The 16,350-nt window shown below is 43.5% G+C and overlaps 1 protein-coding gene across 1 annotated transcript; it reads right to left on the bottom strand.

Annotated features, from left to right (window-relative positions):
- Nucleotides 1–1,912: 1,912 nt before the first annotated feature.
- On the bottom strand, nt 1,913–5,890 carry LOC103646919 (uncharacterized). Its single transcript, XM_020549318.3, has 3 exons — nt 5,133–5,890; nt 4,948–5,043; nt 1,913–2,059 (listed from the first exon to the last, which is right to left on the bottom strand). Exons 1-3 carry the CDS (start codon nt 5,758–5,760, stop codon nt 1,962–1,964), a joined length of 822 nt encoding a protein of 273 aa, XP_020404907.1. The 5' UTR covers nt 5,761–5,890; the 3' UTR covers nt 1,913–1,961.
- Nucleotides 5,891–16,350: the final 10,460 nt, after the last annotated feature.

The raw sequence follows: 16,350 nt of genomic DNA, 5'->3' as shown, positions 1-16,350 counted from the left end.
ACAAAAAGGTTAATTCAGCGAACCAAAATACGACCACCATAAAGACTAGAACATAGTAGACCCCTGGCACACACTACATCAGAATAATCAACATCTCTCACCCGAAATCCATGTTTAAAATAAATCATTACTAAGCGGTGGTATAATTATTTATAGGTGTGGTGACCGTGCTGCTACATCTCAGCAAGTAAAATGATCAATCAACAATTGGACAACGTAAACAAACCATGTTTTACCAACCACGAAGTTCACAACTCCCTTCTTAAATATTAAAATGCAGCAAGTATATTAGGCATCAAATACCCAGTTCCGCAAAAGAATCATAAAGAAGAGATCCACAATATCAATATAACCATGATAGGTTCCACGTTTTACCCATGAGTGCACATGGCTACAAATGCAATAATGACTTCTGCCTTCATACCTCTAAGGATATGAAACTGCATCATACCCCTCCTCGGGCAACGTATGATGCTTATTGTACCGGTACGGTCAGACCATATGATCACTGTGGCGGAACCGCCCGAATTATTCCAGCTTAAGTGCCCAAGTCGCACCCTCAAGGGCAGCAACACACTTAAACAGGAATAACCCGTCAGTCCCTCGGATCTAGTCCGATAAAGCCACTTATCCAGGATCGAATACCACTAGCTCACACGAAGGTGAGGCACAGAGAAATACAATAAAACATAATACCACAATTTAATAAGTATCGTTAGTGATTACATTATCGGAGTTTCAGAAATAATAACCATAAATTTTAATGCAGCGGAAATAACTAACGGAGAAGAACCGAGTAACATGGCGAAGCCTGGCCACACTACTCCTCCTGGTCCTCTCCTGCGGAAGCAGTAACCCACTCGACCATCTATCCCGGTGGCAGGGATGGAGGCCAAGTCACACGAGCAACAAATCATCCTAAGGAGTACTTGCAAAAATTATGCCACAAGCAAGGCTGAGTATACTAATACTCAGCTAGACTTACCCGGTGTGAGGAGTCTACTCCTCTACCTCTAGACATGCAGCTGTTTGGCTGAGGGGTTTGGTTTGCCAAAAGCACTAGCTGAGTTTCTAAGTTAAGTTTTAACTTTGTCAATTTAAGTGTGACTCTCTTAAGGCTAAATGTGTACTATCTACTCATACATGGTATCAAACATTATTAGCAATCAACATCTTATATCAACTCATCATATTTCCACTTGTTACTCAATGCAGTACAATGGATCAAGCAGTCTCATTAGCTGCGAGAAGCAGACGATTCGAATCGAGTTTTTATCCTTGCAAGGTAAACCTAAACACACGACATGCAGGGGCACTCCGTCCCCACACACATCAACCGTCCCCATCGATTCCCCGTCAGCAGATCAGGGCTCACCGCCTTGGCGTACAATGCCTCACTGACCCCGACTGCCGTCGTGCAGTGACCGCACTTGTACCCACCATAACCGGAATGGGAGACCACGTCTCAGGTCGCGTGAGGGGTAAAGTCCACTGCCAGGTTCAATCAGGTACTAGGCTTACCGATTTACCATATTTCTCGGCATGTGCTTAGTACGTTCAAACGCTTGACACAGGTATCCGCACGTTAATCCTTATTCCAATTTCCGTCTCATAGACCACGCGTCCCCATGGACCCGTGTCCACAGACCATCATAATTCTGTTATCAAAATGGATACAACCAATTCCTGACCTCGCGCGAGTGCTAGAAAAATCACTCGTCTTCTACCGAGATCCCTAATTAGCAAAGCAGCTACTCTACCTAGCATACTAGTATCCATCTCAATAGGATTCCTGAGATCATGCAACTAGGGTTTCAAACAACTCCTACACTTAAGTGCACAGTACAAGCCTACAAACATTAAGTGCAGTAAAATAGCATATATAACGGTTATGCATAAAACCGGGGCTTGCCTTTATTTTGACACTTAGATAGTGTTTGCTGGGGTGGGTACTCGCTTGGCTAGCATCCAGTGGTTAAGTCCATCCTTCCTTGGGTCGTCCACCAACGGCATCCTGTGGTTGGCACCATATCACGTGCACGATCACCATCTCTCGGTCCTAAATGAGATGCAAGATGCATATGTATGAATATAATGAAAAGTTATCACAAGATATACAATACACGGTAGCGAACTAAACAGCAAGTAGTAAGACACCGCAACGACTATACACAAGCGCTAGCTATTCGTACGTTATCAGCGTTCATCATTAACACCATTAACAAGACGACCATATCTTATTTATTTACGCAACACAAATACGATATCACAGGTACACGCATTTATTTAATTGCTATGACTTTGCATTAGTTCTATTGATCACACAAAAGCATCACAAACAAGTTTAACAGAGGACCGATGCATCCAAGTCGACGGACTCATCTATCACAATCAACTACAGCAAGCAAGCACCTTAATCATGGAACACATGTTAGTCTATGTTTAGCCATTACGAGTCTATGCCCGCTAAGTGCTAACTAAGCATTTTTAGCCAAACGGGTGAACTCAATCATCAAATGGGCACTTGCAGATTTTTGGACAGCAATACAGCAGTCACTTGTTTTAATCATAACTTTTAAAATATGAATCCAAAAATAGCAAACTAGGACTTTTTGGAAAGCTTAAAAAGTGCTCTACAACTTTGGTATTTTTACCTCCACAGGATTCAGCACTTAGCAAGGTCAAACAGTGCTAACACAACAGTTCTGTCCAGATTTGGACAGATTCAGACTTGCAACTTCAAAAATTCACAACTACAGATTCAGACATCCAAACAAGGTAATCCTAGACTTTCTGGAAAGCTAATTAAATGTTCTACAAATTATTTATAAACATCACTGGCTGATTTAACATGTATCAAGGGTAAAATACACTATGAAGGCTGTGCTGTCCAAAACTGGACAGATTCAGTCTTCACACTTTAAACATCCATAACTTAATCTTCAGATCACCAAAAATAGTGATCCAAGACTTTTTGGAAAGCTTGGGAAAAGTACTACATAACTTTTATAATCACCAAGAAGTGATTCCAGGTTTAACTAAACCAATTATTACAGTTTTCGAAATCTGTTCTGACGGTGGACAGAACACAGTAACCAGTTTGAAAAATTCATAACTCTTAAACTATCAGGCCTGTAGTTATGAAATTTTAACACAAGCAAGATTAGAAAAGCCTCTACAACTTTCTTATAATCGACAAGGACTTATTCTAACATTAACTTAAGCAAACAATGCAGCTTCTGAAATCTGTACAGAATTTGGACAGATTCAGTCACTGAATTTATAAAAAGCATAACTCCTAAACTGTCAGACCTATGGCTGTCAAATTTTAACACCAGCAAGATAATAAAGTTATCTACCACTTTTCTATAGCACATATCTACAGAAAACATAATTCAGTTCATCAAACATACAGCACAACTAAAACAGTACGTGCAGTCCAAAACAGCGATTAATAAATTTCAGCTCCTATACAATTCAAGAATTGTCGCGTTCTAGAGACTTAAATCATTCTAACACTTTGACAATTGTTAGAGTTAAAATAACTAAGTGAGAACTAACATGTGGACTTACTAATTTTTATACAAGTTATTTTGCGCACTAAAAGTACCATACTCAATTAACAATGCATTATCTATAACAATCAATATCGAAGCGCTTTTCACCAATAGTTTGCATTTTAATTTAGACATCACCTGAGCACTACTACTTTTCATTCGCAACCATAACCATACACATTTAGACCACAACAAGCAATTCATCGCGACTACAAACTTAACCAAAGCCATCTAACAAGTCGGCTAGCCAGAGTAACAATCTAGGCCGCTACACATCCTACACGTCGGCTTGCATATTATTATCGCAATACGAGACAACACATATATAACAATCACTTAACGAATTTGACTCCTCAACATTAGTTGGCTAATCACAGCATAAGACTTAGCAACCCATTTAGATATCGTAACTCAAGAACATGGGTTGGAGCCGATTGATCACTGTTTCTCAACCATTGCTCAACTTGAATTAGTTAACACACAAGTCACTTAAAACACCATATTTTAGGAGGTCTAACATAGAGACATTAAAACATGGTATAAAACTATATAAGACTTACACTGGCTATTGAATGACCTAAAGCACATATGTGTATATCTTAGCGGATTGTTCTTCAATTTTAACAAGGACCGACTTGTGCACGCTACTTGCCTTCAATAGTTATTGGGTTGTGATAACACTCGTATAAGACCTCTAATCGATCAACAAGACATTTATTTATCCAAAGGGGCATGGAATGCAATATTTGACAAGGCAAGGCATCGACCCGTCATACAACAGAAAGCATGACGACACCGACAGATGCTATCAACTAATCGTTTTTAAAAATATTAAACTTACTTCTCGCTTGCCACTACATCACTCCTTAATCACACAACCATTATGAGCATACTTCGCACGACTATATATTAGCGATCTAAGCGTCGTGTTACACAATACATACATCTTTCCTCGTCGCGAGTATAACCATATTACGGCATATACCCGCACACCTCCATTAAATATCTCACGCCACCACTACTATATCACACCACGGCACACACACACATACGTGCACTAATTCAATCCTCACATCACATATATTTCCAAACTTACTCATCACATAAAACAAGCACGACACACGTGTTTACCAAAACGTGAATGCGACTCGGCCACGGCATATAATCCAAACATTTTATACCCACATCTAATCAAACACCACTATACATCACATCGACCAAAACGTAATTAGACAAACTACAAATCGCACACATCAACAACCTCTTGTTCTCTTATTCGCAAATGCGATCCTACCAACGTGTATAGCCGAAACATATTACACACATCCGCATATATACATGCACTGGCCGATATCAAACAAAGCATATGTATTATTATAAATCGATCAACCTGAACGGGATCGGAGTTGACTTGTGCAAGCACGTGGTGCACCCGACCGGTCTTGTATCGAACACGCGTGCGCGACGAATGGCGATTGACGGCTAGCTGCGATTAGACACACACAACCTTTAAACAATTTCACCGAGACCAAAAATAAAAATATAACAGCAGCAAGGGCAGCGGGGGTTTCTCACCACGGGTTTCGACGGCGTCGCGGATGGGGCTGCGCAAAACAGCGAACACACGGCATGCTGCTGCAGCGCGCAGCTTGCTGCGCAGGTCGGCGGTGGAGCTCGCTGCTGGGATTTCTGGGCGCCCTGGACAGTGTGCTAGGCGGCCGGGGAGGAAGGGGGCTCGGCCATGGGCGACGGCGACTCGCTGCGGGTGCTGTTTGGTGGGGAATATGGGGAGGAGATGGAGCAGCGGCGCTGCGCAGGGATGCTGCTGGGCGCGGACAGAGGTAGAAGAAATGGGGCTTGTGCTCGCGCGCAGGGAATCCTCGGCGCCATGGCTGCTGGCCGGAGCTGGAGCTCGGCAGCAACAGAGGGGTGGCTGCTGGTTTTTCCATGGAAGGAATGGGGGCGCCATGGGAAGGAGAGGAATGGAGCTGCTGCACTTGAAGGGGAGAGGCGTCGAGCACCATGGTGGCCGCGAGGAGGAGCTGCGCAGGGGCCGTCGGGACCTGGGCGTCCCTGCTGGAATGGAGCTCGGCCAGGGGAACTGCTCCCTGCGCCATGGAGAGAGGAGAGCTGGGGGCTGCTGCTCGGCCACACCATTGAGCCGAGGAGGAAGGGCGCCATGGGCAGGAAAGCTGCTCGCCATGGGAGCCCACAACCATGGCGTGGAGGAGCTTCCTGGTGGCTGTTGCCGCCGTGAGGGAGGAGACAGGAGAGAGTGCGTGCGTGGGAGAGAAAAGGAGAAGAGAGAGTGGCGGCTAGGGAAAAATGGAGGGGTGGGAGTGGAAAATGACCAAGTGAGCACCCCTATTTATAGACATGGGCTAGGGTTAGGGTTTCTTAGTGGGCCTAATGGGCTGGAATGGGCTTGGCCCAAAACGAAATCGGGCTGGGTTAAATTATTTCCGGAATAAAAATGCTTCTGCGAAATCCGTTTCTACGGAGAACAGAGCGAATTAGAGTTTCGGCGAATGGACAATTGAGCGATTAATTCGGCCGAGAGTTGGATTTGATTTCGCTCGGAAATAATTCCTCGCGCACTATTTTAGAAATAAATGTGTCTCTCAGATTTCTGATCGGCTTTGGATTTTTAGTCGGAGAAATCGAATCGTGACAATTTAAAATCGCTGTCGATACGGGGTTTTAAATTCGGTTCGAACATGGGATATTTAGCTGAAACAGATAAAATTGATTTAGAGGACGACATATTGAGTATTCCGTTTGAGAGTACGGATCCGAATAAAATAGTTGAACATAGATCAAGGTTCGAAAAAATTAGACTCGGGCTCAGACCAAATAACAGCCGTCGAGAGTTTGATTAAATGAGCTTCATATGAGATTTATAATTCGAGAACGATTTTTGAGTTCGCATTCGTCGAGAATAAAAGTTTTTAACAGGCTCCAAATTGGCCTTCTTTGAGATTGAATAATTCCGAATTCGGCGAAATGTGAATGAATAATCTGGATAATCAGAGACATGCGCGAGTGAGAAAGAGAAATTTTTATTGAGCATCCGAGATTAGGATTAATCTCCTGTCATAACACGAAACTGACACCTGGGGTATCACAATCACGACGAAACTTCCATGCAAAAGATAATGGATGCACTATGCATGACACCAACATGAGACCGTCTCATCTAACATGTGTTAAATATATACTTCCACTACTTCAAAATAATAATCAACACGTGTAACATACTCGAATAACACCCTCAACATATGTAAATAGTAGATCATGAATAACTTCAAGCAACAATTCTCAAAATGAAATACGAGGATGAACACATTTGACATGGATATGAATCAAGTACAGGACACATAAATCGACCAACGGTATAAACCATCACTATTTTACTTGCCTTCACCGAGAATTTGGACAAAGCCCTAAGTACGATCCGGAAGTCCACCACCTGCTTTTCACATACATCTTAGTACACATACTACATAACAAACCACATAAACAATGCCGCACCTATGCACAATTCCAAATCCGTCGCGAGCGACAATTCTCCCCATCACCCACCAAACTGCAGCGGCGCTGCTTGACAATTTCATATCTTGAAAATTATGACAGCAGTGATATCAAACAAAAACTTCAAAACCATCTACATAAAATTCCCCACAAGTTTTGTATTCAAACGATAATTAAATTCCAAAATCTAAATGGCCCAAACAGCTCACAAGATACACCCTACGTTCAGTTTTTGGACAGCAACCTAGCTGGGTTCAAACAACGATATCTCCTTATATATATCTCCGAATCGAGCACATAAGTACTCGTTAGAAAGATATGACAAAGCTCTACATGATTTTCACAACGTTTACCACTATTTACCTCCGAAAAATACCCAGAAACTAATAATACTACTGCTGTTCCCCACTAACATAATTTTGGACAGCACCTCTACCGAATCGCATAGGTGAACGTATAACCAAATGATTTGCAGCACAAATACATAGATAACCACAAGATCACCTTGAGTTTATCTTTCCCTCCTTCCTTCTTCCTCCCACCAAAACTCCAATTGAAGGCTTGCACCAACACGAAGAAGATCCAAATGGGAAGGGGCTGCACCTTGGAGAGGAGGAGATGGGGGGTGGCGGCTAGGGTTGTGTGGGGCAGCTGCAAGAACTTGGGGTGGGGCAACTGCAAGAACTTGGGGAAGGAGGAGAGGGAGGGGGGCGGCAGCCAAAGGGAACAAGAGAGAGGGGGCGGCTGCAAACAAAAGGAGGAAAGGGGAGGTTGGCTAGGGTTGGAGGGGGGAGATAGTGGGCTCCCATCCAACGGATCAAGATCTATGGCCCAAACCGCTCTCACATCCGCTCCCGATCCCAGCGTAAAAGTCAAGAAAGTTCTATTGCTTCACTGAGGTTATGCCTCCTAAAACTCCAAGCCCCCAATAGCACAGAACACGGAAGAGAAAAAAAAGAAAAATAAACTTTAATTTTTTTTGTAAAATTGGGTATCACACCAATGCAGTCAGCGGCTCGAGGGTGAGGGCAGGCTGACTAGTCGGACCCAGCGCCAGGAGCGCAGGTGACCGACGAGTGGGACCTAGGGGCAGGGGGCGCTCATGCAAACCACTATCCAGAGATCTGGATCTCTAGATCAGGGCTGGACGGCTGAGATCAAACACAAGGGGAGGTTGATGGCTTCGGGCGTCGCTGCTCCCGTCCACGGCGGTGAAGTCGCCGAAGGCGAGGCAAGTGCGGGCTCCATGGGGTCTGAGGTCGCCGGAGTTGGCCAAGACTGGTGAGGGCAACCCGGCGAACTTGATGGCGGGGTTTTGGCTAGTGAGAGTGAGGATGGGAGCGGGTGAACGATGGAGGGGACGCTCTGGGCGGGTCAGAGTCACTCCGGTGAGCAATCCCTGGTCCCTGCCATGGGGAGGACCAATCAAATGTGCCGAGGTTGGCATAGGCTCCAGTGTGGGATGTGGGACATCTAAGGCCGAACAACGGGCACGGGGCCGGGCTAAATCGGCCAGACACCATGCGGGTGCGACGAACCAGCGTGGCAAAGCTCCAATGATCGCTAATTCACTACGGCGAGGTGGCATCGGGGCAAACAGAGCATGGGGAATGGTTCCTTACCTCGGGACGATGCTCGGGAGGGCTTGGCGTGGCGTCTCGATTTCTAGACAGTCGGCACGGTGGGCATGGGTCACCGGCGAGCTCGAGCGGCGGCGACTGTGCACGAGAGAGGCTGGGAGCGAGTCAAATGAGGCTGGGTGAAAGATCGAGTGCGTGCGGGGCTAAAAAAGGAGTTGGGTGACGTGGAGCACACCGCGGGTCAGCAGCGGTTGCGGGGAGGTCGGAGCGGACAGGGCGGGTCCACGGTGCAGCGACTCAGGCGCGTGGGGGCGAATGGGTAACGACGCTTACGGGGCGGCCCTGGGCACAGAGAGAGAGCAGGGGCGCGCGCGAGAAGGTAGCGGCGCCGACAGATCGGCCCCACCAGGCAGAGTGAGAGAGGGGGCGGGCGCGCGGGCGCATGAAGCTGGGCTTAATGGGCTGAAAGACTAGGAGGGGAGGAGGTTTGGGCTACTATGGCTTTTCTTTTTAAATCTAAATTTCAAATCCGTTTTCTTATTATTTTCTCTTTTGAATTCAAATCCAACCAAACCACAAATTCAAATTTGCATATTTCAAACATATACATCAAACAAAAAGTAAAGTCTAAGCTTAGCATGACACAACATTTCATGTCTCCCCTAGGGTTTAATCCACTAAAGTAATAATACATCTCCAAATAAATAAACCAAACTCTATTAAAAGGAAGAGAAAAGAAATCTATAGAGAGCAAAAAAGGAGGTAACACCTGAATTTGGTAGATATTAGAGAAGAAATTTTATACCCCCAAATTCAGGGTGCTACAAACATATCCCCCTTAAAAAGAATCTCACCCTCGAGATTTAGGGATGGCTAGGAAAGAGCTCGGGATACTTGGCTTTCATATCATCCTCTCTATCCCAGGTTGCTTCTTCCTCTGAATGGTGACCCCATCTGACTTTGCACATTCTAATGGTGCTTCTTCGAGTGACTCTGTCTACTGTCTCCAAAATCTGGGTTGGCTTCTCGATATATGTCAAGTCTTCCTGGACTTTGAGATCCTCGGTTGGCAATTGCTCTTTTGTCACTCGCAAACATTTCTTCAGTTGAGATACGTGGAAAACATCATGCACTGCTAACGGACTCTCTGGTAGGCTGAGATGGTATGCCACTTCTCCACGTCTTGCCTGAATCTGGTACGGTCCGATGTATCGGGGCGCTATCTTGCCCTTGACTCCGAACCTTCTGGCAACTCTGATTACTAACAGCTTTAGATAAACATAGTCTCCCGCTTCAAAACTTAGCTCTCTTCTTCTGGTGTCGGCATAACTCCGATGTCTAGACTGCGTTGTCTTCAGGTTCTCCCGAACCATACTGATATTCTCTTCGGCTTCAAGCAAAATATCTGGACCGAACACCTGCCTTTCGCCAGGTTGGTCCCTGTGCAATGGAGTTCAACAATTCCTCCCATAGAGTTCTTGGAACGATGACATCTTCAAGCTAGCCTGATGGCTATTATTGTAGGAGAACTCTGCATAACTCAGCCTCTTATCCCAACCTGAGTTGTCCTGCAAAGCACATGCTCTCAACATATCTTCTAGGATTTGGTTAGTTCTTTCAGTCTGACCATCCGTCTGCGGGTGACAAGCTGAACTGAAATTCAGATGTGTGCTCAAGGCTTCATGCAAATTCTGCCAAAAGTGAGAGGTGAATTGCATTTCCCGATCTGATGCTATCTTCTTCGGAACACCATCCAAGCATACAATCCGAGACATGTATAACTCTGCCAACACGGCACTGCGGTAGCTGGTCATGACTGGTATGAAATGAGCCGCCATTGTTAAGCAGGCCACTACTACCCAAATGGATTCATAACTAGCTCGAGTGCGAGGCAAACCGACTATAAAGTCCATCACAATCTCATCCCACTTTCATTGACGAATTTGCAAAGGCTGCAACAAACCTGCGGGCCTTTGATATTCTGCCTTAATTCTCTGGCAACTGTTGCATATGGCAACATACTCCATGATCTCCCTTTTCATATCGTACCACTAGAATCTTTTCTTCAGGTCTTGTTACATCTTCTCGCTGCTAGGGTGTATGGAATAGGTTGTCTCATGGGCTTCCTTGAGAATCAGCTCCCAAATCGACTTGATGTCGGGAACACATAGCTTATATTTGAACCATACCACGCCTTCCTCGTCTTCCCGGAAGTCTTTGCCTTTTCAGTCTAGGATTAGCTACCGAATCTCATTGATCTTCTCATCATTTTTATGCCCATCTTTGATATCTTGTTCTGGAGTGGGTTCCAGCTCAACTTTCACTCCCTGTGTGCTGTTTAGAAATCTGAGATTTAGCCTGTAGAATTACTTCGCTAGCTCATATAGCATATGGCAAGCGACCATCATGTTGACTTGGCTCTTCCTTCTCAAAGCATCTGCAACCACATTAGCTTTGCCTGGGTGATAATGTATCTCCAGCTCATAGTCTTTGATCAACTCCATCCATCTTCGCTAACTCATGTTTAGTTCTGACTGGGGGAATATATACTTAAGACTCTTGTGGTCTGTGTAAACATCACACTTCTTCCCATATAAATAGTGTCTTCAGGTCTTCAATGCATGAACTACTACTGCCAATTCTAGGTCGTGTGTGAGATAATTTCTCTAATGAATCTTCAACTGTCGGGACAAGTATGCCACCACTCTCCCTTCTTGCATCAGCACACACCCCAGACCAGTGTAAGAAGCATCGCAATACACTGAGAATGCCTTGTCAACATCACGTAGGATCAACACCTGTGTTGTAGTCAACTTCTTTTCCAATGCTTCAAAGGACTCATGGCACTCTGGGGTCCACTTGAACTCAATTTTCTTCGCTAGCAAGGTTGTCATCGCTATGGCAATCTTGTAGAAACCTTTAATGAAACGCCAATAATATCCGGCCATTCCCATGAAACTCTTGATCCATCAGACATCTCTCGGTGCTTTCCAGTCTAGAATATCTGCCACTTTTTTTGGATCCACAACTAACATGTCTCGGTTTATAATATGACCCAAGAATAGGACTTTGCTGATCTAGAACTCACATTTGCTCAGTTTGGCATACAAATGATGATCATGTAACTGTTGCAATGCCATTCTCAAATTCTCTTCGTCCTCATTATTTTGAGAATATATTAGGATATCATTGATGAACACCACTACAAACTTGTCGAGATAGTCCAGGAACACGTTGTTCATTAAGTACATGAAGAAAGCTAGTGCATTCGTCAGACCGAAGGACATAACTATGTACTCATAAAGCCCATACTTGGTGATAAATGACGTCTTTGGTACGTCCGTAGGCTGAATCCTAAGATGATGATAACCTAATCTAAGATTTATCTTCAAGAACACACTAACTCTTCTCAGCTTTTCAAATAGAACTTCTATTATGTGCATGGGGTACTTGTTCTTGATGGTGACTTCATTCAGAGCTCGGTAATCTATACACATCCTCTTCATACCATCCTTCTTCTCCACAAACAAAACTAGGGCGGCCCAAGGCGAGGTGTTGGGTCTGATGTAACCCTTCTCTAACAGCTCGTCTATCTGCTTCTTGAGTTCCACCAATTCCAGTCCGGACACTCTATAAGCACTCTTAGAAATAGGGGTGGTGCCCGGGATAAGCTCTATGGCAAATTCAACTTTTCTCTTAGGTGTCATGCCTGATAACTCCTCGGGGAACAGATCTGGAAATTCTGATACTACTTTGATGACTTCGAGCGGATTGACTGCCTCGCTATGAGAAGCTATCTGGTGACAGTTTCCTTTCCTTGGTTTAGACAAGACCAACTCCACCAATACTTCTTCTCCTGACAAGGACACCAACCTCACATTCCTCTTGTCATAGCTAAGGCCTGCTTAGTACTTGGTCAACCAATTCATCCCTAGGATGGCATCTATGTTTACATCCAAGTACCCATTACTATCAGATCAGCGAGGAATTCTATCCGCCTTATTTGAACTCTTTCACTTGGGCAAAATTTATCTGTTTGGATCCTCCCACCAACTGAACTAACCCTCTTAGGCTGGAACATGAGTGCTACTGGTATGTTGTGTATTTCTACCCATGATGCAGTCACAAAAAATGTGTGTCCCTAATATCAAACAACACATTTGAATAATGAGATTCGATTGAGAACATACCTAGTGCCACTCCTGCGGTCTCCTGAACTGTGTCGGCCTCTAGGTGGTTCACCTTTCCATACTGAGTACGTGGTTGGCTATGGTTGTTTGCTCCTTGCTGATGTGCATTCTGTCTTGCTGGGACTTTAGGAGCTGACTACTGCTGAGCTGCTTTCTTTGAACAGTGCATTGCCTAGTGGCCTTGCTCTCCATAGTGGAAACATCCTCGACCTCCTCCTAGCTTTGGGGCTATCTGGCTATTCTGATTGGTTGATGGGTGTCACACCCGGTTCTGAGGGCAAAACCGAATGCATAGCATATGTCTGCCAAGATCCATTTTCCACACATATGTTGACGTCACAAGTGTAGTATATCAAAAGACAATGCAGTAAAGGCGTAAAGAGAGTATAGTAGTATTTATTACAATATCCAGACAATAGTATCTTAAATAGTATCATCAAAGTAAAGCGGAAATAACATGGGTAATCTCTCACAGGAAGCTGACTGGTGCATCGTTAGACTCAGTACTCATCAAAATCTCCATCAAGGTATTCTTCATCACCTTCTGATCAAAATATTAGCAAGGGTGAGCTCACTTATGGTCGGGGCTCAGCAAGTGGGGGGAAAATTTGATGCGTGTTTAACAAGGTGAGGCTAAGGTTAAGCAGTAAGCATTTTAGTTGGTCAGTATCCCAAGTATCCAAATTAAACAAAGGTATAAGAGTATATCCAAAAGCACTTAAGTGAAACCACTTAAGCAAACCATTGGCAGATCATCAGATCTCGATTTATTGTCCATCTTTAAGTTCAATTATCATGTGAGGGTCTAGGTTGCTCTTAACTGTGAGCATGACTGACATATCAGTTTTACACTCTATAGATGTGGTACAACTTTACCCACAAACCATGTATCCCATCTAGCCGGACCCGTAAACACTATCGAGATGAATGGCTAGGGATCCATTATGAGGCTTTCACAAAATACGCTTAATACAAAGCAACCTGCTAAGGTTTCCAAGTCGGTGTGGAGGCCCTCTGGGCGAGGTACCTTAGCAAAGAATACGTCCCCATGTTAACGTGAGCTGCCACCACTGCCGCTCCCCCTCTTGCCCATATTTTAGGTAAGGTTGCTAGGTACTAAGCATATAAAGCTAATTACCAAAGCTAGACCCATGATAGCGCTCGTGGTTGCACTGTTATCCTGGATGGTCACTCCATGTTCCAATTAATATGAAATAATCTTGTTTAACCATCGAGTTAACACCATAATACTAATTTCATTACCGAAACATTAACATCAGTAATGAGTGACATCAAAATTATCAAGTTGAGCGGTAGCACAAATTTGCAAAGCATACTATTTTCCCAGGGTAATCAAGGAATACAGTTGGTAAATCTAGGAAATCCTTAATTAGGCAAATCCCATCAAATTATGCAATATATCCAAAAAAGTAAACATTATTATATGCATTAATTGGGTATAAATAGAATATACAGAGGGAGAATCCACATGCCTTGCTCGAAAGTGTCCTGTGGGTCATCCTCGAACGAGTTTGGTCCGTCTACCTCACAGTCAACTTCTAGCATCGATTTGCGTATCGTACATACAAAAAGAATACGTACGCCAAATAAATAAACATACACCATTACAGGGGTAACCATTCACTATTACATTCACATTCATACATCACAGATTTATACTCATAAATACGTCTTAAAGTGTAAATAATTATTAATCCGTTATGACCATTACTGTGAGTCAATATTGGTGAAAATATGAGTAGGTGGCTATAATACTAGTTTTATCTAGTATAATATGTCTTAACATTCTTTATGTAAAATAAATGCTAATTATTTTCTTTATTACTAATAATGGACTAATAAATTTTATTCCTTTTATTTCTAAATATAATTTATGTGTATAGCTAAAAATGGTTTATTTATGATTCTTCCAACATTAATATTCTAAGAATTAATGTAAATCACTAATTGGACTTTTAGTAACATATTCATGGTTATTATGACATAAGAGTATTTTACTAATTCTAATTAATTTAATGCTATACTTATGAACACATTTATTATGACTAGTAAAAATCCAAATTCTAACATGCCAAGAAGATAGGGCCTGGTACTTATTTTAATTTCTTATATCATTAAAACTATACTTAAATAGTTACTAACATAATATTGTTTCATGTGCTAAAATGAGAAATTAGTCAAAAAGGGTTCTAGTACTTAGTCACAAATTTAAAGAATCGTGACATAACTTATTTATTTTCCAAATACAAAAATAATACTCATGTCCAAATATTGTGGCAAGGGCTGGTTCACAATTAAGCGTATACATCGGGGCGTAGCAAGAAATAAACATGGATCTCTTTTTAATGGTTTCTGATCTGAACAAAATTTATACAAAAAACCAAGGGCTAAAATGCAAAATGGTCATCTTCTACCTTGGGCCCTTGGCTTCTATGACACAGGAGATGACGGGTGAGGGGTCGGGCTGGTTTCTCCCTGATGGACGGTGCTTGGGGCAGGGAATCGATGGAGGGCACCGGTGAACTTGCGGTCGTCCTCGCCGGTGACGGGGAAAGAGTAGGGAACTCCCACCACGGCGAAGGGCACGGTGGCTGGCTCTACGGGTGGTTCATGGCAAGAAAGGAGGGCACAAGAAAAGAGAGTGAGCTCGGCTGTGGGAGGCCAGTTCCTTGGGCTCGGCATTGGCTTTATAGGAAGGGAGAGGGAGAGAGAGAGCCGGGGAGAGGGAGAAACGGCCGGCCATGGCTCCATTGATGGCCATCAATGGTGGCCTCCGTAATGGGGAGGTAATGGGGAGGGAGAAAGGGGAAACGACCGCCGGTTCAAGTGCTCCAATTACACCCATAGCCGAGGATTCGTGGTCGTCGAAGCAGGGCGCGGGCGAGCACCGATGGTGGTGTGGCGGGCCCCGTCTGGCGGTGAGATGGTGGGCGCGGCAGCTGCTGGGCCGTGGTGGGCCAAATTGGCCGGTCGACTAGGGTTTTAGGGTTTTTTTTCTTTTCTTTTCTATAAATATATTTTTAAAAATTCTAAAAATCATAATAATTATTTCAAAATTATTTATAACTAAAATATTTATTTTTGGACCAATATTTTTATATTAATTAATTAGATCGATATAAAAGAAATTCTACTAAACATCCAAAAATCGAATATAAGCAAACAAAAATTATTCTAGATGCAAATAAAAATCAAACATTAGAAAGAAAATTTATTATCATAATTATCATTAATAAACTAAATGCATTATTTTTAGTTGATGGTTTTTATAGTGTTACAATGGGGCAGGAAGGCGAGGTGCCTCATTGTTCTACCTATGGTACTGACTTCATCCTGTTTGACTGTGCTGGCAGTAATGCTGCTGTTGAGTGAATTGCCTCTAGAATTGCTGTTGATATGGACACTGATTCTGGTGCTGATATCCCTGCGAGTGACTCTGCTTGAACTACTGGGTTGGATTGCCTGAGAAAT

This window comes from Zea mays, chromosome 2, assembly GCF_902167145.1.
Source record: "Zea mays cultivar B73 chromosome 2, Zm-B73-REFERENCE-NAM-5.0, whole genome shotgun sequence".
Lineage (NCBI taxonomy): Eukaryota > Viridiplantae > Streptophyta > Magnoliopsida > Poales > Poaceae > Zea > Zea mays.
Note: the sequence above shows the minus strand (reverse complement) of the source record. Positions and strands in the feature narration are given on the sequence as shown.